This window comes from Carlito syrichta, unplaced genomic scaffold, assembly GCF_000164805.1.
Source record: "Carlito syrichta isolate Samal-C Ts95f unplaced genomic scaffold, Tarsius_syrichta-2.0.1 Scaffold313978, whole genome shotgun sequence".
Lineage (NCBI taxonomy): Eukaryota > Metazoa > Chordata > Mammalia > Primates > Tarsiidae > Carlito > Carlito syrichta.
In genome coordinates, this window is record NW_007258074.1 from 133,541 (window position 1) to 159,765 (window position 26,225).

Here is a 26,225-nt window from a genome sequence, read left to right on the forward strand (position 1 = left end):
CACTCACCTCAGCCTCCCAAAGCGCGGGATTACAGGCTGAGCCACTGAGCCCGGCTCTTCCTAAGGTTTTGTAAAGCATTTGACAGAGAGGTACAAAGATTAATTAAAAAATCAAAAGAAGATACTTACACAACAGGAAAAACTTTGGGAAATACAACACTGGCCTCCGCTAAGTATTCATAAAGAATTCTTTGATCAAACTCATCCGTGGTATATTTTACCAGTGTAGCCTGCCAAAGCACAAAAAAGTAAATAAACATTGTTACTTTGTGGCTGAATTGTTGTGTGTTTTAGTGAGAAGCACAAGACAGTATTCTATTCATGTTTTTAATATTTAAGGACCTCGTAATAGTAGACTGGAATGAAAACTTGAGAGAGAAAAAATCTCAAAAAGGGGACATCCTTACTAGAACAGTAAGAAGCAGTGCTTGGATCTTCGGATCAGTAAGTACTTCTTCATCCAAGAGAACATTTGATTCAGACACTGAAACTTTACGTAAATGTGGGTGCTGTTGTGACGAGGAAATTCTCTGAGTTTCTGCAGTAAGATATGGAATTGACACAATCATCCGTAGTAATCAAACATCTGATAACCACTTCACCTAACACATTTCAATGTTACTTCCAAAATGCAATTGTTTTGTTTAGTACACACTTAAACTATCAATGTAAACATCACATAGAATGACTATCTACCTATACAGCAGCTTTGGCTAGCTATTTACAATGCTGTATATAATACATAAGGTTACTTTTTACATAAGGTTCAGGATAATTGTCATTTTAAGGAGCATAGAGCTTATCTTCTGAAAAAGCAAATATTTCTATATTTCATAGTGAAGAGTCTAAGAAAAGGCTGAAAAGTAAACATGGCTTTAATGTACTCTCCCACCTTACTTGCAGTGATCTAGATCATTTATGAACTTTGTTTCTTACCCATTTCATAATCAGTTTCTGCTACTCTCCTCATTTTGGGGGGTGTTGTGATCCCCGATTCCATTTCTTGCCTTTTAGGAGCCTTTGTGTCTGATATCAAGTGATCAAAACTTTTCCTTGTGCCTATAAACAGAAGTTACAGAATATGGAAGTTCATTAACCACAGTGTCTATTAGTAGGAATATACTAAAAAGAACACATTTGGATATAAAGTGTTTAAGCTTTCACTTAAGGACCCAAAGAAAGCTCAAACATATCCCTGGAGCAGAGTTTTTCCTCCTTCCTTCTCCATCTTCTCCAAGGGGTTTAGTCCCACAGTTTTCTGTCTCAGGACAAGACACTCCTTACTCGTCCAAATTAAATTGAAATTATATTCACTACACTGGAGGTAAACCAAACTTCACCCACCCAATATAATTATTGAGAATAAACACAAGGGTATAGACTGTTCAGTAGCAAAGATCAACTATGTCTGAACAGTCATTTCAATTTAAGAAATTCTGCTGGTGCCAAGAATTAATCACTAACATATGAGGAATTTCCAAGCTTAGGCAGAAATCAAAGTTTGGATTTTAATTTTTCAAGCTTTTAAAAAAAGATGTGTCTGCCTGAAAGTACTAAAAAAACAGATACACTGGGAGATGCACCAAGAACAGCAAGTAGCACTCTCTCCCACTTGGCTATGAATTTCTCTAATCATGTATTACACTAATATTAACTGTCTTTCTTTTATTTAAAAGGCCTGAAATCAGATTGCCTGGGACTTACAGATTTCTGTCTTTATATGTAAAGAGTTTCTCTTATTCTTGGTGCAGCTCTAAGGAAAAAATCTACTTCTGGCAGTATTATTTTTAAAAAGTCAGAACTGGAGCCAATATAATAAAATCTAACTATTGAACACTTGAGAAATACAAAGTTCTATTAATCTCAAGAATTAATAAATACCAATGCATATTCATAATAGTCATAAATATCAAGGTCAAACAATTTAGCATCCCAAAGGAATTGAGTCCAGCCTTTCATGTCAAGTGCATGCACGCCATGTGTAAGCCATAAGCAGTCAAGTGATTAAATAGCAGATGCATTTTAGGGTTCCAGTTAATGATTGAAAATTCAGGGTTTCTAAAACCAGTCAGTGCTTTCCATAAGGCATGAGCTAGGATACCACTCTCTCCATTTAATTTTCCTGTCTTTCTCACATTTCCTTTTTATTTTAATCTCTGCATTCTTCCTGGGGGCTCTCATTCTGTTAGCTTCAGTTATCTACAAGGTAATCAGTTCTAAATGTTTACGTGTTTACATCTCTCTTCCTGAATTCCAGATACATCTTTTCAGTTATCTCTTAGATATATACTCTGACATTGTCCTGAAAAGATCTCAAATATCAACCCACGCAAGTTTATCACCCATTTCATACTGGAACATATTAGTCTTGACCTCTATGAATGGAATCTAGCCTGTTTTTGAACCTTAGAAACTTCTGACGCCCTTCACAACCTTCTCCTTTCTCACGTGCTCCAATTGGTCACCACATGTTGTTCATTCTACTTCAGATACCCATCTTAAACTGGATCGATCCATCTATCTATCTATCTATCTATCTATCTATCTATCTATCTATCTATCTAGATAGGGTTTGGCTGTGTTGTATAGGCTGGACTTGAACTCCTGGACTCAAGCAATCCTACCATCTCAGACTCCTGAACAGCTGTTACTACATACATGTGCCATGACACTGGCTCCAAACTTGATTCTTCTCCATTCTCACACTGTTCCTGCCTTAGTCAGGCTCACACCATATTTTGCTTGAACTGCTATTTCAATTCTATTAAAGGTCCCCTTGACAAAAACCTCTTCCTATTTCTCCATGTTGCTGCCATAAAATCTTTCCAAAAAAAAAAAAATGTGGTCATGTTCCTTCTCTACTTAAAAAACTCAACTGGATACACAGTAATGCTAACTCTCTTAATGTGGCACACAAAGTTTTCCACAATTAAGTTCCAATCCTTCTTCTAGCCCTATTTCCTGCCTCATTCCCCAAGACACTATGATCTACTGCCAGTTGCTTTCCTGACTTCTTTTTTTTTTTTTTGAGTTGGAGTCTCACTCTGTCGCCCAGACTGGAGTACAGTAGTCGCTCTCAGCCACTGCAGCCTCGACCCGCTGGGCTCCGGCGATCCTTCTGCCTCAGCCTTCCAAGTAGCTGGAACTACAGGTGCACGCTACCACGCCTGGCTAATTTTTTAAAATTTATTTATTGTAGAGATGAGGTCTCACCAAGTTGCCCAGGCGGGTCTTGAACCCGCAGGCTCAGGCAATTCACTCACCTCGGCCTCCCAAGGTGCGGGATTGTAGGCTGAGCCACCGAGCTCGGCCTTTCCTGACTTCTTTATTCACACTATTCCTGCCACCTCCCCGCCCACCTGAACACATGCCCTTCCTTGTCCTCTATCTCACAAGTATGTATTAAATCTTTAGGATACAACTCAACTGTTACCTGTCTCTCCAGTTTTTTCTAATTTCCTCAGATCTTCAGTTTCTCCCTCAAGGCATATCTCTTTAACAGTACCTGTAGATACTGTTGTGATTGGCTGATTTTAAATCTTAACCACTAAACTATAAACTTTTCCAGGGCAGAGACCATATCTTTTTCATCTAGTACATGGGTTGAATGAATCCAAAATTGCATTTTTTTCTGAGGTTAGTTTTTCATTTACAACTTCCTTGGCATGAAAATCCAGAATTACGAAACACAAAGTAACCAGGAAACTCTTAGAAGATTACGTACAGCAAAATATTAACAGAAGAGAACTCAAACAAAAGGTAATAGATCTATGTGACTAGTAACGGTGATTAGTATTCAAGGTTTCTGTTTCTTTCACGGTTTACTGGCAGGTTATTTAAGTCACACTTTGTTGTTTGTTCATTAATTTCCTTATGAACACAAACATTTTCCTAGCACCTAAACATACTTAGATATGCTTACATGAATAACCAAAATCCACCGAACCATTCACAGTGTTGGCCACTGAAAAATAGATCCCAACCTATTCCAGGAACAATTAAAAGTTTAGCCAATGGAATATGTATTTCCTCTGAGGTGCAATGTAGGATTAGTGAGCTCTTTCATTTACTTTTAGTTACTGAAATGGGAAAGGATCTCACAGCATTTTAGGTATACTTCCCATAGACAAAAGCTAATGTTTCTAAGCAATCTTAACTTCAAGAATCATATCTTACAGTAACTGAAAACATATATTTTACCTTTTTGTCTTTTCAAAGGCAACATGGCAAATAGCATTACTACAGTTTCATAGCATATCAATGTATTCTGCTCTCAAATGACAATTTTGGGAACTACTATAGTATTAAAGGCCCTGAGTACAGAAAGTCTTGCTTTCTTGTAGTATTTATCTAATGTCTCTCCGATTCCCACTCCCTTCTGCCCAACGAAGGCAAAACAAAACAAGAAGAGATACAATATTTACTCTAAAATCAGAAAAAAACTGTTTCAAGGTCCCATTCTTATTTCTCTATCCCATCTGATATGGCTTAACTGATCTATCAAACTCTCTTTTTAATTGGCATCAAAATATTTGCTACATTGAAACAAAATTCTGGTAATCTTGAGGTTTCAAACAATTTTCCAAGAGTGAAAATATCTGACCATTTTTTTAAATAATAAAAAAAATTCTATATAATTTTGATAAACTAACCAAGCAACTTCTTAGTGTTGGCCTGAGAAGGCTGCCCCATGTCCAAGCTCATGGATTTCCTCGCCCGGGGACTGGTCTGGCCCACAGTTGGATAGGTGGCAGCAAGGTACCCTTCAGAGCCTTTGGGAGAGGACCATGGCTGATTCTCCTTTAGTGTCCTGAGAGATCAAAACAAGTGAGAAGAATTCATTAACACTGTGACAATTACAATTCCCCAATTAATTTTAATCCTTTGCAGCACTCAAAGACATCTTGAGGGTCAGCAACTAGACCACTCACTTTTATGAAATAGTGAAAAATAAATCACTTCATATTAAATATATAGTGTTGGAACCAATTATTTTACTGTAATGATGCTTGGCTTTTAATGGAATTGTGGACATCAATGAACCTACTTATGATTAAAAAAATCACAATTTTTATTTTATATTTTTCTAACATGTGGCAACATGTAAAACAGTCACCAACATGTACTGCAGGTTTATTGATACATGTTGTGCAACAGTTATGTTGGGTGTATTCCACCTGGTGTTTTTCTATTTGAGCAGACAATGCAGTCTTGATTTCTTTTTCCCACATTAATAATATCTCATTTATTGTCCAGTCTGTTGTTCAAAGAATATGTGGAAGGACATACTCGTGATTCCTGAAAAACCACTTCTGAACTGATCAATCATATCTCAGTATATATTCCATCTCTTTATTTGCTTGTTTGTGCAATTTGAATGGAAAATTTCAAGGAAACATACATTTTAAAAAATTTTGCATTGGCATAAGTTTTTCCTTATAACTACTTATGTCTCCTCAGAGGGGACATCCGAGTGCAAAGGGTTAAAGCTGAACTTTAAAGGGCTTTAGTGTAAAAACTCTTAATGTATCCCCCCCCAAAAGTATAAACTTTCTTGCTATGGTATTTTATATATAGTAGGTACTCACCAAATGCTGAACAGAAAGAACTGTACTGCATTAATTTTTAAAAATTAAATTTTTTAATTTTTAAAAATTGACAGAAATTGTATACATTAATGGTGTACAATAAGTTTTAAAATATGTACAAAGGCCGGGTGCAGTGGCTCAAGCCTGTAATCCCAGCACTTTGGGAGGCTGAGGTGAGGGGACTGCCTGAGCCCACGGGTTCGAGAACAGCCTGGGCAACTTGGCAAGACCTCATCTCTACAATAAATTAAAAACTTAGCCAGGTGTGGTAGCACATGCCTATAGTTTTGGCTATTTGGAAGGCTGAGGTGGAAGGATTGCCTGAGCTCAGCAAACTGACGCTGGGGTGGCTGTGAGCATGCCACTACACTCCAGCCTCGGCAACAGAGTGAGACTCAACTAAAAAAAAAAAAAAATGTACACAACGTGGAATGGCTAAATTAAGCTAATTAACATATACATTACCTCACATACTTATTATTCATGGTGAGAAAACCTAAAACCTACTCTCTTAGTAATTTTCAAGTATGTGATTCATGGTAATTAACTAAAGTCCTCGTGTTGTATAATAGATCTCTTGAACTAACTGTACTGATTTTTTAGTCAGGAAAAATCAAGTCTAAACAGGCAACTATATTTTTGGTTTAAAAATTGAGAAAACCAAGCTGGTTCAGTGGCTTCTTAGCCTGTAATCCCATACTTTGGGAGGCTGAGGTGAGTGGACTGCCTGAGCCCGCGGGTTTGAGACTGGGCGAGACCTCATCTCTACAATAAATAGAAAAATCAGCCAGGCGTGGTAGTGCATGCCTGTAATTCCGGCTACCCGGAAGGCTGAGGTAGAGGGATCGCCAGAGCCCAGCAGGTTGAGGCTGCAGTGACCGGGAGCGGTCACTGCACTCCAATCTGGGTGACAGAGTGAGACTCCAACTCAAAAAAAAAAAAATTGAGAAAACCAAACATTAGCTAATTAACTATTATTATTATTTTTTGAATCAGAGTCTCACTCTGTCACCCAGGCTGGAGTGCAGCTCACTGCACTCGACCTGCTGGGCTCAGGCAATCCTTCTGCCTCATTCTTCTAAGTAGCTGGAACCACAGGTATGCGCCACCATGCCTGGCTAATTCTTCTTGATTTATTGTAGAGATATGGTCTTGCTAAATTGCCCACGCTGGTCTCAAACCTCTGGGTTCAGATTATCACCTCACCTTTGCCTCCCAAAGTGTTGGGATTACAGGTGTGAGCCACCATGCCCAAACTATTAAGAAACCAAGTCTCACTCTGTCACCCAGGCTGGAGTGCAGCTCACTGCAGCCTGGAACTCCTGGGCTCAAGCAATCTTTCCACCTCAACCTCTCAGAGTAACTAGGATTACAGGGACATAACACTACACTTAGCTAAGGTTTTAACTTTTTTGTAGAGACAGGATCTTGTTATGTAGTCCAGGCTGGTCTCAAACTCCTGGCCTCAAGTGATTCTCCTGCCTTGGCCTCCCAAAGCACTGAGCCATAACACCCACTTTCAAACATTAATTTATACGTTGAGGGGAAACGCAGGAAAACATATTTTCTCCTTTCTGTAACAAAAAGGGCACATCTCAAAGTAATACAACCTTGGGAATGACTAAAGAATAAGACTACTAAATACCAAGTGTGTCTTCAAAAAACTTTTGTACACATTGTTAAAATCTCAGTAAGAGACTACTGAGGATTTCTTATCAAAAAGCAGGATACTGACAAATTGAATGATATTCCTCAATGATGCCATTTTCATGTAATTTCTCCAAGTTATGCTGAAAAATATACTACCCATACATATCCATTATGTACAGTGAACATGATTATTTCATCATCTAAAGCTGTACTACAGAAGACTTTTAAGTAATTTAGTGTGACATGAGTAAATGCAACAAATGTGTTGGCATGTGCATGCTTTTACAAATCTGCACACATTAGATCTCTATCATTAATCACATAATGTCACTTACGTTTCACGTTAGTTTTTTCCCCACAGGCTCTTTCCTGCAACCCAATACTTTAAAGATAAACTCCTTTCATTATTCATCTGGTTTGTTTCAAAGCAGCAAACTAGTATTAGCATTAGCACAATTATATTAGAAAAATGGTAATTTTCTTACTACTAACTCACATAAAATACTATACATTTACAGAATGAGTTTTGATTTACACACTGTTCCTAGGCCAGCTCTAGATTCCCCCATATTACCTTCTAGGTTACTTTGTTGCTCTTCTACTTTAGTTAGAAAACTGAAACCTGACTACACTTGTGTAATTACCGCAGAGCAAATCCACTTACCTATAGGTGGCATCACCATGATGAATGGGATATGTATCCATAGGAACATTTTCCATGGAAATATCAGTAAGAAGAAGTGACTTTCTATGTTTTAGGCTGCAGCGACTTCGAACCTCTTCAGACACTGTGAGTAAGGCTAAAAGGAAAAAGAAGGAAGATTAAAAAATTTTTTAAAAATCACTAGTGTGATTTAAAATAGGATGCACTCCTTACAATCTCCTAAAGAGGATACCTGTTTAATGTGTACGTAAAAAGTTCTAGAGAGTGTCAAGTTTATGGATATCAAACACCTAAGACTGGCCACGCATTGTGGCTCACATCTGTAATCCCAGCACTTTGGGAGGCCAAGACAGGGGATCGCTTAAGGCCAGGAGTTTGAGTTCAGCCTTGGCCACGTAGTGAGACCCTGTCTCCACTTTAAAATAAAAGAAACCCTAGGACAGACTTGATTATCTTAAAGGGTTTACAGCATATTTTGGAAGATTGTACATAAACATGAAATGTACAAAGAGATTTAATAAGTACCTTGTCTTTTTCGAGTGCTTTAATGTACATTTGATTTTAACAAACACAAAAAGTAAGCAGGGTAGGTATTATCAAGTTCAATGAGGAAAAGTACTCTGAGATTTAAATAATTTGGGTCAAACAAGAAAGCTGCCACAAACTGAAGCCTGCTAAACAGAATCAACACTTTCCATTAAACTATGTTTAAGAACTGTATTATACATAAGTGCTAAGTGTTGCCGAGTACAGCAACAAAAATCAGATAAGAACAGGAAGGCTTAATGGAATGGTGGGGTTAAAGCAGACACTCCAGGTAAAATGGCATACAGAATGAATATTGAAGAGGCAGAAAGTCACTTGTAGGAGATGGCAAGTAGATTAGCTTAAAATAGCTCATTCATTTGAAGTGGTAATAAAACTGAGGCTTATAAAATTTAGAGAAAGAAGACAGAATTGGGAGGACTATTTATAGGCCCAGAATGCTAGACTGAGGCATTCAGGATTTTCAACAGATAACAGGGAGCTAATGCAGTGTCTTGAACCAAAGATGACAAAAGGAACACATTTCAGATTCTTTTTTTTTTTTTGAGTTGGAGTCTCACTCTGTCATCCAGACTGGAGTGCAGTGGCCGCTCCTGGCCACCGCAGCCTCAACCTGCTGGGCTCCGGGGATCCTTCCGCCTCAGCCTCCAAGTAGCTGGAACTACAGGCGTGCGCTACCACACCCGGCTAATATTTTGATTTATTGTAGAGATGAAGTCTCACCAAGTTGCCCAGGCAGGTATTGAACCCGCGGGCTCAGGCAATCCACTCACCTCAGCCTCCCAAAGCACGGGATTACAAATTGAGCCACCGAGCCCGGCTCACATTTCAGATTCTAATGCAAATTCTTTCTATGAAAACATGTTTTGGCAAACTTTCAAAATGTTAAACACCACTGAAGGACTGTACTGTGAACTCTTCAGTCTGTCAGGCAACCAGCTGAAAGACCTATAGGTATTTGTAACTTTTTGATGATCCTTAGATATAAATGTGGTAAAAATAATTTTGTCTATTTTGTGTTTTTACCTGCCAAGTAAGCCACGCTCTGTGTATTCACTTCAAATTTGTCACAATTTCTATGTTTGTTAACCAGAGTTAGTAGTGTATGCAAAATTCTAACAGTTCTTGCAACAATGGCAGGTGAAGGATGCCTGTAACCTATAAAAAAATAAAAACAAGAAAGTTAATTCATTCTATGAACAAGTATCTCCTGAGTTTTTATTCTGTGAATAGCAACTCTGCAAGGAAAGGAAGTATAAGGGATAAATTCTGCCTTCTAAGAACAAGTCTTTCAATTTCAAACATATGTAAATAATTAATTAACTACATACGTGATTAAAGACCAAAACTGTGTATGTTCCCTAGAACCTTGAGGTACCCCAGGAAGAGGAAAATTAAAAAAGATGACAAGCTGGGCTTGGTGGCTCAACTTGTAATCCCGCGCCTTTGGGAGGCTGAGGTGAGCGGACTGTCTGAGCCTGCGGGTTCGAGACCTGCCTGGGCAGGCGAGATCTCATCTCTACAATAAATCAAAAAAATTAGCCAAGCGTGGTAGCGTGCGCCTGTAGTTCCAGCTACTTGGAAGGCTGAGGTGGAAGGATTGCGGGAACCCAGCAGGTTGAGGCTGCGGTAGCTGAGAGCGGTCACTGCATTCCAGTCTGGGCGACAGTGAGACTCCAACTCAAAAAAAAAAAAAAAAGAAAAAAAAGAAAGATGACAGTCTTTCAGATCTTCCATTCCCTAAGGCAGCACAGGAATTTTTTTTTAAACCTATGTACAGGCCGGACTTGGTGGCTCAGTCTGTAATCCCAGCACTTTGGAAGGCCGAGGTGAGTGGATTGCTTGAGCCCGCGGGTTCAAGACCCCCCTGGGCAACTTGGCGAGACCTCATCTCCACAATAAATCAAAAATTAGCCAGGCGTGGTAGTGCACGTCTGTATTTCCAGCTACTCGGAAGGCTGAGGCGGAAGGACCGCCAGAGCCCAGCAGGTCAAGGCTGCGGTGGCTGGGAGCGGCCACTGCATTCCAGTCTGGGCGACCGAGTGAGACTCCCACTCAAAAAAAAAAAAAAAAAAACCTATGTACTAGAGTTTCTCTTAAGATTTCTTTTGAAAATAGGGTTCTAGTGCTTAAAAGTTTTTGTTTTGTGTGTGTTTTTTTGAGTCGGAGTCTCACTCGGTTTCCCAGGCTAAAGTGCAGTGGCACACTCATAACTATTTCAGCCTCAACCTGCTGGACTCAGGTCAGACGATCCTTCTAAGTAGATAGAACTGCAGGCACACATTACCATGCCCAGCTAATTTTTTGACTTATTGTAGAGACAAGTTCTCGCCAAGTTTTCCAGGCTGGTCTTGAACCCTGGGCTCAGGCAATCCTCCTGAAGTGCTGGGATTACAGGCGTGAGCCACCACACCTGGACTTCTTCCTTTTTCTTTTTTAATTAAAAGAAAAAAAAAAATCTAATGACATAGGTAGTATATGCTCTAAAGCCCAACAAACAGGGGTGATTAGAGGGTATGTCTGATCTTTGGTCAGATTTTGGTCATTAATGTTACTCTATTTTAAAATAGGAAACTGAACACCGAAAATATCTGGTAATCTTTTGGAAATGCAGAATAAATAAGCACTTTATCAGCCCAGTTGCAACTCCTCATCTTGGTATCCTTTAGGAAGAGTATTATAATATCTTTTGAACAAAACCCTATTCACCCTAGAGATTAAAACTATCAATATTTTTTTGTAGAAATTTCATAAGGAGGTCAAGTCAAATATATGCATTCACAGTGGTAGGTATATATATATAAATCAGGTAAAATCTGGGAGAACCTCTATGATCCCTCAAGTCTAAGAATTATTTAAATTGATACAAAACTACAGACTCAAAGTCTAGCATGAATCTCTACTGTGGCCATATCCAGTGCTGGGACTAACGGTTCACGCTAGCTCCTTATCCCAGGCCTCACTTTACAATGCTTGCCCAGACTCACCACTAAATGATGGCCCTGTTAACTGCAGTCTCTGACCATGACTGCCCCACATTAATAAAGCAAAGTAAAAAATCTGTGAAGTCAGCAATGGGGAGTAAAACCAGGTTAGGAAGTGAATGAGCTGACTCTGAGAACAGCTAGTGATCACTGACTAGAAGCAACATCAAAATTTGGAGGGAGCCGGGCTCGGTGGCTCAGCCTGTAATCACGCGCCTTTGGGAGGCTGAGGTGAGTGGATTGCCTGAGCCCGCGGGTTTGAGACCCGCCTGGGCAACTTGGCGAGACCTCATCTCTACAATAAATCAAAAAATCACCCGGGCATGGTAGCGCGTGCCTGTAATTCCAGCTACTCGGAAGGCTGAGGCGGAAGGATTGCCGGAGTCCAGCAGGTCAAGGCTGCAGTGGCCGGGAGCGGCCACTGCACTCCAGTCTGGGTGACAGAGTGAGACTCTAACTCAAAAAAAAAAAAAAAAAATTTGGAGGGGTGGGGATAGGGTACCAGAAAGGTAAGGTTTTACTGTATAAAATAATAGCACTGATCAACAATAAACTAGAAACAAAAAGTTGGAGAAAATCTGTGATCAAATCTCTAAAATAATATTTTCCAATATGAATTAATCAAATAACACTTGATTTGTAGTCTGTCTTATTTTAATAATCAACAAGATACTTAAGTATTGTTACTATTACTAATAGTACTGCTATTAGAAGGCTCAGTATTTCGAAATTTTATAAGAATCAGTTCTTTTGCTTTTTCAGGGAAATTTAATATTTGATATGGAAATCAAGCTCTCCTAAAATACATATGAATCAAAACCCAACCCATTAAGATAGATACAGTTTGCATTTAAAGTAAGATATAGGCTAAATTATTTCAATTAATTTCAAGTAGTCAATTATTTTAATTACTTCTGGTTTCTTAATACTATTTCATACAAATATTCTAATTCAAGGACTTTACCTTTTAAGAGATGTCCAACCAGTGCAAAGTTAAAGTTAGAGTTGAAATTGAGTCCAACAAAATGATCCATTTGCTTGCAGTGCCATTCTAGAGGATTCCGGATTGCCATAAATACTTCCTCTGGACTCTAAATATTAAGAATAATCACGAGATGGCTAATGAGATGCACACAGGAGTTTTAGTTTGTATGCAACAGCTATGCTAAGATAAGTTGAGAGAAATTATTTTCTAATGATGACAGAAAACCATAGAACACTTTAGGTACTACAAATTAACTTGTACAAGACAGTCACGTATATGAATAAGATAGTGGAAGACGAAATCACTTTGATTTACAATACAAAATAAATGACTGTCAGTTCACATCCTGGTAACTTTTAACAAGTTTTATTAACTCTGATCCCTAGTGTCAATATCATCTCCTGCTACTTAGAGCTGTTCTGACAATGAAAATGCCAAGGAGGGTACTCCTAAGATACAAACACTTCATTTGCAAATATTCCTAACATACAAATATGCAATAGCTAGTTATTCACTCTGACCACTACTGTCTACTCCAGAAAAGAGTAATGGAAATTAGGAAAGAGAAGTTCTAGTTCCAACCCAGATGTAGGAACATGGGCAAGTAACTTAACTCTTAGTTGCTTTCTATTTCGTAAAATGGAGCTCTGACTGATAAACATGATTCTTTCTATCTCTAAAATTTTGTTTCCACATTTCCCAGATACCCAGCTATTCTGGGTCCACACTCCATCTGGTAGACTGAACAATGTTTAGACCAAGTAATTTTACACTTAAAACCATGAGTCTGTTCTTCCTTTCTTTCTACCCAGTTAATTTCATTTCAGGCAAATTGCATCATATACACATTCTATCTTTTGGAAAAATTCCTCTTTTCTCCTAGAGTCTTCCTATTTTTCTCCAAAAACAGAAGGAATATAGCTTCATACTATTTTATTCCCTCCTCTATTCCCTATGAACTAAAAGCCAACACCAATCAAGGTTGATAAATGTTAAGAGGAGTGCTACTCGTATATTTTAAAGAGATTAGGAAAATATTTTTTAAAATAGTAAGATTAAATACCCAAAAGTTTCCTTTAGACTCTCAACTTCCTTACCTACTATTAATTAAATCTATTTTTATTTTTGTGGAGATGGGGGTCTTGCTATGTTGCCCCCATCTGGTCTAGGTTGGTCCCAAATTTTTGGCCTTAGGCGATCCTCCTGCCTCAGCCTCCCCAAGCACTGGGATTAAAGGTGTGAGCCACTGTGCCCAGGTTTCATTATACCGATTTCTCATTAAATAGATTACTAAAAAAAAAAAAAAAAAGTTTTCTTTTAGGTTATTTCTTCATTCGTAAAATGGGGGGTGGTAGAGAATGCCAACCTCTACCTTAGGATTATGCAAATTAAAAATAATGCTATAGTGCTAAGTATAGGACCTAGTATGAGAGCTATTATTATTACTCAGTATTATTTATCCCTATTCTGTTTACTAGCCTTGGGCCAGTACTGATTTTTGCTATTTGTATACAGAAAACATACAGTCATGTTCTTTATGAGCTGATAAGGAACTATACTCACAATAAGTTGAATTATAGAAATTCATACTTAAGTTATGGACTTCTTCTGACTTAAAAAGAATAGCAACAATGAAAGAGGGAGAAATACTAAGTGTGGGTATTGTAGGAATTTCAAGGGAAAATTGCTTGCCTTGTCATTGAATATCCGGAGACTATCTAAGGTGTGCAGGTTTTGCTCGAGAAGTGCAGTGCCTGCCGAATACAAGTTGACCTCATCGAGCTGCAGCACAGCCACAGCTACCCAAAAGAGGGCTTTGTGCAGAGGGGAGTCCTGACAAAGACATGACATGGGTTAGTAAGATGCATCATGAAACAGTCTCGTTCAAGATACACGCAGAATCAGAGGATGTTATTCCCCCAAATTACCCCATGTTTTCTCTTCTGGGAAATATAAATAGATGGACAAGCTCTTCATCTCCTAAAAGTGGCTTTTAGGAGAACAGAATGTGTATAACAAAAGATACTGCTAGCTGGGCTAAACCTTGGTGTCTCCTTTGACTTCACCCTGGTCTCTGATTCCCAAATCCGGTCCTCGGGGTTTGTTTACTGGCTCTTCTAGAGTAGTTTCTTTTGCACCTGTTGTTTCTTCCTCACCGCTAATGACATTATCCCATGCCAACCACATTCATCTTTATTTCGAATGTAGATTATTTTTGCCTCCAGTTTCTCCCTACTCCAATCCACTGTGCATACTACCACAATAATGTTCTAAGTCCTGCTTTCCTCGCATTACATGTCAGCTTAAAAACAGACCATTTCCAAACTCCTTTCTGAACAATGCTGAAAGTTAGGTCAGGTCTATCCATCCTTCATAATTTTCCCTCTTGCTGCTCTCTTGGAGTGTCTCTACCACAGTGAAAATGGCCTGCCTGCCATGCCTCCACTGCTTAGTATTCTTGCACCGTCCTACTGCTGCACCTCTGCTGCTCAAGGCTTTTGGCTTTCTCCCCTTCTCTCTACCTACATAAAAGCCAATCTAGCTCTTTAACTTCAGTTTAAACTCCACCTTTTTAACTTCTTGTCACTCTTAACCAGTACAGTGATCTCTTACTGCTCTGAATTAAAAGTACTTATTACTGGTAATCCTTATTTAGCACTGCAGTCTATGGGAGACCATGTGGACTTTAGAATCAGGCAGCACTGCATTCGAGTCATGGTCAATCTTCTTAGGCATGTGACCTCAGGCGAGTTACTTAGCCCTTCTGAGCCCATTTTCACTTATAAGATGGGGATGAGAGAACCATTTTGGATGATATAAAATTAGGATGTCTGCAGAACATATAACTCAAACCAGCAACATAATAGGTACTTACTTCTTTGTAATCTCTCCCAAGTCTGGCATATCTTTGTACTCAAATCACAGAATTTTACACTTTTAGAATGGAAAAGTAATGCCATATCATTATCTAATCTAATTTATTCATTTTATTAATATGAAACACAATATCCAGATAGTTAAGTCACTTACTGGAGGGCACAAAGCTGAGATGAGCTCAGTTCATCCTAAACCTGTGACCACATCATTTTATTCACTTAGCACCCAGACTGTTATGATCATTAGGTATACTTCTCCCAGCTTTCCATTTCCCCATAGTAATAATCACTAACTAACATGCTATATATGTTATTTACTTTGTTTACTGTCTACCCACTCTCCAATCTCCACACCTACCCCAGAATGCAAGCTACATGAAGGCAGGAAATTTTATTGGGCTTTGTTCAGTACTATCTCTCCAGCACCTAAAACAGTAACTGGCACATAGCAGATACTCAGTAAATACTTAATAGATGAAGAACATATATCTCTCTCTCCTTTACATTGATGAGACAAAAACTTTCAAGCACTTGAAGACACACTATCCATGCTTCTCCTTTGTCTAATGTAACTACTTCAAACAACTAAACTTTAAGGAGCTCTACCTTAACTATAGCTCTTCCTTTATAACTTCTCAATATATTTTATTTTCTGAATTCTTTGAAAGAAAATAACATTTAGCACTCATTCCCAAAATGAATGAACTCATTATCTATATAGTAATTACCTTATTAAGAAGTGGCTGCAATTTGGTTAGTGCTATTACTGTAGCTTCTATCAGAACTTGACTGTTGTAAGTATCAGGTCCTTTCAAGCAACTCTCAAGTGCCTTTAGGAAAACAGAATTCTTTATTTACTTTCATTGAAATAAAACATTAAATCCTAAATTGCATATCAGAATCAGTTTAGGAATGTTTATTTATCTTATAAGTGCTAGAATTATTTCTAATACTACGGTAATCTTGGTAGCTAGTTCAATGTACATTTGATTTCTTATTTTTGATATTTCTACAACACTGTATTTAATATAAGCCAGCCACTTTATAGTAATTATAAAATATATAATTCTATATATGGCCATAATCTTACCATGTAATTAAATGCTTTGAAAACTAAAAAAATTTAAGAGTACTTGCTTAGCAAAAGAGACACAATACTTACTTTCTTTTAAAGACATCTCTAGAGAGGGTTTCTTCACTTTAAAGAATTATAATAAAGAAAATAATCAAAATAAAAATTTTAAAGGTTTAATAAGCAACATATATTTTATTAAGTTCAAATTTAGATATCTTTTAGAAAAATGAAAGATATGCTTTACAACATGGAAACCACAAATGTTTGGGAGGAGGGAGAGAGGGACAGGTACCTTGCTAAGAATACGGATAATCTGCTTTATCTGTCCATGAGACACTCGTTTGCTAATACATCCAAAGACAACAAGAGCTCTTGGTTGCAGGGATGGATTATATTGGAATGCAAATCTGCAATTAGAAAATCCACAAAACTTATGAAGACCTTTGTGTTTATATATACTAGGTTATAAACTAAAATATTGGTTATGCAGGAATAACTATCTTTTCAAAATACACATACTTTTACAACTTATATTTAATTTGGGACATACCTTTGAGCTAGTTCTGTCCATTGGTCCAGCCACTTACATGTTGGAATATCTCTCATACATGCCTAGAAAAAGGGATAATCTGAATATACACAGATACATCAATGTTTTTAGAAACATTTAAGTAATGTTTTTTATAATGTCATTAAGTAAATGACACATATGTTACCAGTAACACACTCAAGTGTGTGTATGTGTGTGTGTGTATGTATGTATTTATTTATTTTGAGGTGGGCTCTCACTTGGTAGCCCAGGCTAGAGTGCAGTGGCATGACCACAGCTCACCACAGCCTTAAACTCTTGGGCTCAGGAGATCCTCTCGCCTCAGTCTCCTGAGTAGCTAGGACTACAGGAATGCATCACCACACCTGGCTTTTTAAAGTGTTTTTATATAAGCATTAAGTGCAAAACAGCACAACAAACCAATATTTCTTCTATACAGTATTAGATTTTAAAAAAGTTTATCTTAGAATCTTATCATTTTGCCTTATATACCTCCATGATCTCCAACAAGGCTTCTGTGACTGTTTCTAAGGATGTCAAAGCAAAAGTCTCCCTCTCATAGGAGCCAGGAGAGAAGGATCTGTCCCGGTAACTGGAACGGAAGGCAATGACGGCAGCTGACTTGACTTTGCTAATGCCAAACAGCAAGTAAAATTTGGGTAATGAGAACTCTGTTAGACTGAGTCTCAAGACTTGCTTGGTCTCTTCTGTGAAAGAAAAAAGGAACAAGTAAAGACTTAGAAGACATTATTTCTTTAATTATTAGGTTCCGTGTTTCAGTTTGAATTTAGAAAATTTGAATATCATATCAAAAGTTACATAACCATGCTCCCTAAATCCACCCTCATTGCTTTAGCTCCATTTATCTACAAATTAGTGTCAAATGGAACACTGTCAACTGGCACTGAGCATTTAGCATATGTGATAACTACAAGAGTCTACATGACAAATATGCCCAGGAAATCTTTACTATAGCTTGATATGAAATGGAATTTACTTTTTTTCTTTTTGATAACATTTCATGTCATTACTGCAGGTTCAGATTAGCAAGCTGATGTTAAGGCACCATCATAAATAAGATAATCTATGCTAGCCAGGTAAAGTAAAATGGAGAAAAGAACTAGTAAAACACAAGTTCCTTTCCTGGAACTTACCACTAAAATGAAGCTGTGAACAAGTACACAGAGAGTGAATGATATTAATGACCAATCCATGTGTGGAAGCTCTAAGGGAGAGTGGTCCTGTGGCTACTAAAAAAGTGACAATGTGGAAGAGGTAGGGAAGATGTGCTGCTACATCAAGGGAATTATTGAAGGACAGCATCAGCATGTAGCGTGCCAAGATGGCAATGTCATCCCACATGAGGTGTTGTTCTAAAGTAGGTGTTGGAGATAAGCACGTCTTGTCAATTATTTTGCACATCCGTCCAATGACCTGTAAAGAAGAATTTTGAAAAACATGGGACTAAAACAAAGTTTTAACGCAAAAGAATTCAGTTTAATTTAAAAACAACTAATTGCAAAAGGAAAAACCCCCTCATAAGAAAGTAAAGTGATTACCTTGCTTGAAACCAATTTCACATTTCCAGAAGCCAAAGCTACAGCAGTATCCGCCATCACTTCAGCTTTTATTGATCCCAGGCCACCTGTTGCACTGGTTTTGATGAAACTGTCTAGTACAACATCAAGCAGATCTGTAATCTAGTTGAAGAAGGAAAATAACATGCTTCTAATCACTCTTTAAACAATTTTTTATTTTGAGTCAGGGTCTTGCTCTGTTGCCCAGGCTAGAATATGCCTGGGTTCACTGTAGCTCACTGGAGCCTCAGCTTCCTGGGCTCAAGTGATCTTTCCACCACAGCCTCCCGAGTAGCTGGGACTGCAGGCATACAACACCACACCCCATTAATTTTTTGATTGCTTGTGGAGACAGTTTTTACTATGTTGCCCAGGGTGGTCTTGAACTCCTAGGCTCAAGCGATTCTCCTGCCTCGGCCTCCCAAAGTGCTGGGATTACAAATATAAGCCACCATGCCCAGCCTCTACCAACTTAATTTTTTTTTTCTTTCTATATACTCCCAGTAAGTAGTTTCAGGGGATCCTCTAACTTAATTTTTAATTTAAAAATACTCATGGAGCAGTCTAATCAACATGAAAATTATGTTTTACCTGAGGCCTCAAAAATATTAGTTTTTATTTACAGACCTGTCAGTAAATATAATTTGTCATAAAATATACAAGAAAGGATGAGGATATTCACTTGATTCCTTTGGCCATTAAGAGATTGGCATTCAAAATCTCTATAAATATGATTTTCATTCACTTGCAAAGTATTTTCTGTATTCTTCTGTGACAGTAATGTATGATCAATACAAAACAGTTATTTTAAAATATAGGAAATGAATCAAGTACCAAGGTATTTTCTAGGGCTATAAAACTGGTTCCAGAGTCATTTAAGATTATTTAGAAAATTTGCAGCATTGTTTGAGTAAGGGCATTACTTCTTTAAAGTGACTACTTAGAAATGATATATATAGGCTGGGCTCGTTGGCTCAGCCTGTAATCCCGCGCCTTTGGGAGGCCAAGGTGAGTGAATTGCCTGAGCCTGAGGGTTCGAGACCCGCCTGGGCAACTTGGCAAGACCTTATTTCTACAATAAATCAAAAAAATTAGCCAGGCGTGGTAGCGCACGCCTGTAGTTCCAGCTACTTGGAAAGCTGAGGTGGAAGGATCGCCGGAGCCCAGCAGGTCGAGGCTGCGGTGGCTGGCAGCAGCCACTGCACTCCAGTCTGGGCGACTGAGTGAGACTCCAACTCAAAAAAAAAAAGAAATGATATATATAATTCTTGTCAGAAACAAACCAAAATGTTACATCACATTCTCTATTTTAATTTTTATGCTAGAACTATAAAGAAAGCAGTGTACCAAATAACATCACTGAGAAACATTTACTGACACTCATAGTGTACAGGGAACTAGAATAAAGTACTAGTTACTAGAAATGTCATCAGATTTCTATAGTTAAGTTCTATATAATTATGCCATGGAGAAGACTGTTAAAATAACTAGTCTTTCTCTGGCTCTGAGACATGCATTAGACACTTACAATTTTGAACCAGATGAAGATTTGGGTGGGTGTCAGCATGCTTTCTGAAGGAGGGAACTGTGATTTCTACAGCTATAGTCCCAGTATCTAGTGCAGTGTTTTGCTCAAAGCAGGCACCAGATAAATATCTAAACAAAGGAGCTACTAGATAAATATTTGAGCAAACTCAATACCTGCCCAAGGCTCCCCCATATTTTTGCTTGAATAGATGGGTACATCTGCTTTTCATTGATGGTCATTGTTATCAGCTTATCAAGAATAGCAGTAACTCTTTGTCGTTTGGCATCATCATTATGCTTGCAAAAACGGACTAGGTTTGACAGCCATGGAGTCATGTATTCCAAACAAAGGTGTTTCAATTCAATACCTGGAAAAAATACACTCTTAGAATATGAATGAAAATTACACCAACAGCTGTTTTAATATAAAGAATTGAGATTTTTTAAAAGGGAAAAGGTAAAGACCATTACCTAGAATCAGGCCTGGTGAAAAGAGATTTGGCAAATATATATTTGAAGATAGAGGTGAAGGAGGACAACAAGTCTTTAAGAAAGTAATTTTAAAAGCCAGTAATAGTAAATCAAAAGCAATAACAACAACAAAAAGTCCCAGTAAGCCAATATCTGAAAAGTTTTGTCTTATATTATACTTATCCCTTTTAGTCATTCCTTTGTGTTAAAAAATTACGTTCTATTCATACCATAAAAGGAAAATGGGGTAATCACAGAAAGTTTGGTAAAAGAAAAGCTTCATCACAAAAATGAAATTGATATTAATATGCTGGCGTATGATCTTATCTCTCTCCCCAGGCTTCTATATTATATAGAGATAATACACACTTCTGTGTGTATACACATATAAACCACTCCTGCTCCCCCCCAAAAATTAGAATTATGCCATATATGCAGTATGTTCTAAATATTTTTCACTAAACATTATACTGAGGCTATTTAGTCAACATTAAAAATTCTCCAAAAACTCTTTTTTTTTTCTTTAGTTGGAGTCTCACTTTGTTGTCCAGGCTGGAGTGCAGTGGCACACGCATGGCCACCGCAGCCTTGACCTGCTGGGCTCAGGGGATCTTTCCGCCTTGGCCTTCCAAGTAGCTGGAACTACAGGCATGCACCACCAAGCCCGGCTAATATTTTGATGTATTGTAGAGATGAGGTCTCACCAAGTTGCCCAGGCTGGTCTCGAACCTGTGAGCTCAGGCAATTCTCTCACCTCAGCCTCCCAAAGTACCTGGGATTATAGACATGAGCTACCATGCCCAGCTTCTCCAAAAACTTAACTTTTCTTGGAAAAAGTTTCACATGTATAAAGTACAAAAACAGTACAAAAATTCCTCACTTCACCTAGATTCTCAAAGACAATCTTTCAAACAGTGGTAAAAAATACACAATATATGATTTACCATTTGAACCACTTAAAATGTACAGTTCAGTAGATTTAACCATTTTAAAGTACGCAGTTCAGTGGCATTAAGGACTTTCACACTGTTGTACAACCATCATCATTATCCATCTCCAGAATTTTTTCTTTTAGCAATCTGAAACTGTATCAAAAACACTTTTAATGGTTTCATATTATTCCATCATATGGAGATCCAACAATTTAATCCGTTCTTTATTGTTTGACTTTTGGTCTGTCCCAATTTTTGTTTTTGCTATTATAAATAATGTCATATGAAGTTCTAAAGTAGGCAAAATAAATATATGGCAATAAAGGTCATAATAATGTTTACTCTTGGTAAAGGGATGGGACTGACAAGAGAGGATCTGTCCAGGATGCTGGAAATGTTCTGTATCTTGATATGGAAGTCACTTTCGCGATGTATTCACATATAAAAACTCCATTAAGTTGTTCACTTAAGATCTGGGTACTTTGCAGATGACAAGATATACCTCAATTAAAACATTTAAATTAAAAATAATGCTATAATAAAGATCTTAACATTAATTCCTTAGTGTAAATTCTAAAAAGTGGAATTATGAGGTCAAAAAGGTATAAACAGTCTTAAGGGTCTTGATGTCCATTTCTAAACAAATGGCACTCTGGAAAAACCGCCCAGGCTCACAATTCTATCAGACCATCAGGACTGATTTAAAAAAAAAACTTTGTCAAACTATCAGCTGAATAGGTAATCTCACTATTCTTTCACTTTGCTTTTCTTTGATTTTAAATATTTGCTTTTCTTTGATTTTAAATTGAACTTTTAAAATATATTCTTTTTTTTTAGCATGATCTGCATGCTACTGTTAATCCACTTAACTTATTAATCTATAATAATGCATCATGACTAAGGATATTAATCTTTTATCACATTGTTCCAAGTATATTTCCCAGTTTTGAATTTATCTTTCATTTTTATTTGTTTATTTATAGCAAAGATATTTTGAAGTTTCATATATGCAGATTCATTCACCCTTTCCTTTGTTTACTTCTTTCACTTTTTTGCTTTGTATGTCTTTACTCATCTGGAAAGCAACGAAACATTCACTTGTTTCTCTCTCTCTCTCTTTTTAATGGTTCCAAGTTTTTCAACTCAACTCTTTAATACAGGCAGAACTTATTTGGTATCTTGTAACATATGGTGAAGATGAAGATATAATTTAATTCATTTCCCATTCTCATTTCTTAAATGATTTCCTCTCTCCCCCATCAGTGTATGATTCTTCTTTACCAATCTGTTTCTCTTACATTGATCTGAATGCTGATTCTTGAACATTAATTTTTAAAAAGTGTTCAGACATTGTAATATCCAATCTTTCTGTTTTCTCTATTTTCTTAGCTATTATTATACTTTTAAGTAGAATTTAGAATCTTTTAAAGTTCTATCTCCCTTCTCAATCCTCAAATCCGCTGGCTATTTTGATGGGACTGCATTAAATTTGCAATAATTTGGGAAAAACTGTTCATTCAGAAACACAATATGCCTGTCCATTCACTAAAATCTTTTCTTATATTAACATGTACCAATAGAGCTTCATCTTTTTGATTTGTTAGTCTTCCAAATTTTTTGTTATATTCCTTTTGTTGTTATTGTTGCTGTTGAGATGGGGTCTCGCTCTGTCACCTTGGCTGGAATACAGTGGTGTAATTCCAGCTCACAGTAGCCTTGACCTCCTCCTAGGCTCAGACAATCCATCTGTCTCAGCCTCCAGACTAGCTGGTGCTTGCCACCATGCGAGGGTAATTTTTTAAATTTTTTGTGGAGATAAAGTCTCCCTATGCTGCCTAAGCTGGTCTTGAACTCCTGGGCTCAAGTGATTATCCCACCTCAGCCTCCCTAAGTGCTGGGATTACAGGCGTGAGTCACCATGCCCAGGCAGTATTTCTACACCTCTTCCTTAAAAAAAAATGTACATAGTGACCTAGTCTTGATGAAGTTAAAGCTTTCAATTATCTAATACAGAAAAATAAAGAAATGTGTTTGAATTCATAAAAAGAAGTTTTATGTATTATGCAGGAGAGGGAAGAAAAGGCCAGGAAATAAGCTGGGAGAAGATCAACATTGATCCTATTACAAGATATGAAGACAGACAGATATATAGAATACACGTCAGATTTATGAGATTTATTACAGCCAAGTCAGGAATGACTCTGGATTCTGTATTATGTGCCACCACACTTTTCCATGAACTCTACATGCATAACACAATCATAGTTCAAAGCCAATATGAAGAGAAGAAAAATTACTATTTCTCTACAGTTAAGGAGACAACATGGATACTTTACTCATGTGAAATTTTCTGCTAAGAAGAGAAATGCTGAAGCTAATTAAACTAAAACAATGAAAAAAATACTTTGTAAGTGGTTCAGAGGTATGTAAGATACCAAAATCTTTGCCACCTTGCTTTTACTGCCAGAATTTTGGTGGATTTCTCAATGTGGCCTACCAGGAAGTTCCTTCAGTTACAGGGTATCACAGATATAAAATCAGAAGAGAAAAAAAAGTAAAAATATAATAAGTAGAATATTTCACTGGAAAATTCTGAAATAAAATGGTTTCTTTTGAATTTTGTTAAGAATCACTGTTAGTATTCAAGAAAATTACCATTACTTACTAGATTTGCTAAATCCAGAAATACACTCTTCCAAAAATTCTAACGTGAGGTGTGGCTCATTGGCTGCCAGTGTCTTACTAATAGAGACAATAAAGAGGGTGTTGTTGGCAGGAATACATAAACCTGATGTCTCTAGTAACTGGCCCTCGATTTTTAAATTAAAGGTACAAGTTAAGGCACACAGAAGATTATAGGCAGCTGACCTAGGAGAAAACACAAATGAAGTTGTTTTAAAACATATTTTTCCTTGTAATTGCAAAGTACTTTAATAACATTCAACTTGTGATTTTTATTACAAAGCATGATCAACTACTTTAAAACTTTATAGTCAATTAGAAATAAGATGTTATGATTCTATGGAAAAATAAAATACCCCTTGATCATTCAGGGATTTTTTTAAGAAGGGAGATTCTTGACATACCCATAAATGCACTGTGAGGCTTCTAAGATAGGGATGTAGGCCTTCTTAAAAGACATTTCACTGGGACATAAGCTATGAGAGGATCATGGTCCTAAGGCAGATCAGTAGAAAGCAAGCCAGGATAAGACACATCGTGTTTTTAGTAAAGCCACAATTCAAATTGTGCTTCCCTCTCTTGCTAGATCCAGTTGTAATGGGGAACATAAGAAGAAAAATGAGATGGACTTGCATCACATTAGAATGTCAAAATCTCTAGTTAGCATCTGCTCAATTTACTTCTAAGTGCTCTACAGGTAATCCTACAAATGGAAGGTTAAATATAAAATTAACTTATAACTAAGTCCCCCATCTTTCTTTCTATGACCTCATTACATCATATACAACTACCAAAAAACAAAACAAAAAACTATAATATCTAGGTTCCATGAAGACAAAGTTCACTTACAAATGTTGAAAATATATTTAACTAACTTAAAGATAGCCTAAAAAACTCAGTCACACTTACAAATTTTTAATTTTTCTTCCCTATCTAGCAAAAAAAATAGTTTGACCGCTCAGCAAATTTCAGGTTTTCTTTACTTCTGAGCATACATTATGCTAATATATTTATGCAACAACCATACAGGGAAAAGAGTCACTGAAATGTAAGTCTCCCTAAAGGCTTTTTCTCTGGGAGGACACGCTTTAGCAAAAAGCTGAAGCTGTCACATGGCTTCAGTTTACTAGAGAACAGAATGTGTTCACCCAGGTTACTAATTGTTAGAAGAGTGTTAGCATTTTTCTTTTTCATTTTTAGTCAGAGTCTCATTCTGAAGCCTAGGCTAGAATGAATGCAGTGGCACACTCTACCACAGCCTTGACTTGCTAGGCTCAGGAATCCTTCCACCTCAGCTTTCCAAGTAGCTAGAACTACAGGCATGCACCACTACTCCTAATTTTTAAAAAATTTATTGTGGAGAGGAGGTTTTGCCAAGTTGCCCAGGCTGGTCTCGAAACCCTGGGATCAGACAATTGTCTTGCCTTGGCTTCTCAAAGTGCTGTGATTACAGGTGTGAGCCACTACGCCTGGTCTGTTAGCATTTTTCTGTGAAGAACTTTGAGCTAGAAATTAAAGTCAGGTTCAAAACTCCATTTTCTGAAAACAAGAATACTGATGTAATTTATTTTTTTTTTTTTTAATTTTAGAGACAGGATCTTAAATATATTGCTCAGGCTGGAGTGTAGTAGTTATTCACAGGTATAATCATAACACACTGAAACTTCAAACTCCTGGGCTCAAGTGATCTTCCTGTCTCAGCCTCTCAAGTAGCTGGGACTATAGCTATATGCCATCATACCCAGCTTACATCTTTTACTAATTCCTAGAAATTTTAAGTTATACTATTTTGATGTTAACTTTTACTCTGTATATTTCAACAGCTATAAAAAATTGGGCTTCCTCAGGTTGGGCTTGGTGGCTCAGCCTGTGATCCCAGCACTTTGGGAGGCTGAGGAGAGTAGATTGCCTGAGCACATGGGTTTGAAAGCAGCTTGGGCAATTTGGCAAGACCTCATCTCTATAATAAATAAAAACTTAGTCGGGTGTGGTAGTGCGCACCTGTAGTTCCAGCTACATGGAAGGCTGAGGCAGAAGGATCGCTGGAGCCCAGCAGGTCAAGGCTGTGGTGGCCGGGAGCATGCCACTGCACTCCAGCCTGAGTGACAGAGTGAGACT

General features: G+C 37.5%; 1 protein-coding gene across 3 annotated transcripts in view; it reads right to left on the reverse strand.

The window, feature by feature from the left end:
• Window positions 1-26,225, reverse strand: part of NF1 (neurofibromin 1) — a 200,159-nt gene that overhangs the window by 20,076 nt on the left and 153,858 nt on the right. For all 3 annotated transcript variants that reach the window (XM_021718895.1, XM_021718894.1, XM_021718893.1), the window contains 16 exons: window positions 24,091-24,293; window positions 20,197-20,390; window positions 18,478-18,618; window positions 18,073-18,352; window positions 17,411-17,625; window positions 16,919-16,980; window positions 16,661-16,775; window positions 16,022-16,123; window positions 14,110-14,250; window positions 12,397-12,523; window positions 9,475-9,606; window positions 7,903-8,038; window positions 4,653-4,810; window positions 937-1,059; window positions 408-538; window positions 130-230 (listed from right to left, as the gene is read on the reverse strand). In XM_021718895.1, the coding sequence (XP_021574570.1) occupies window positions 130-230; window positions 408-538; window positions 937-1,059; window positions 4,653-4,810; window positions 7,903-8,038; window positions 9,475-9,606; window positions 12,397-12,523; window positions 14,110-14,250; window positions 16,022-16,123; window positions 16,661-16,775; window positions 16,919-16,980; window positions 17,411-17,625; window positions 18,073-18,352; window positions 18,478-18,618; window positions 20,197-20,390; window positions 24,091-24,293 (2,361 nt within the window). The remainder of the gene's footprint in view (window positions 1-129; window positions 231-407; window positions 539-936; window positions 1,060-4,652; window positions 4,811-7,902; window positions 8,039-9,474; window positions 9,607-12,396; window positions 12,524-14,109; window positions 14,251-16,021; window positions 16,124-16,660; window positions 16,776-16,918; window positions 16,981-17,410; window positions 17,626-18,072; window positions 18,353-18,477; window positions 18,619-20,196; window positions 20,391-24,090; window positions 24,294-26,225) is intronic.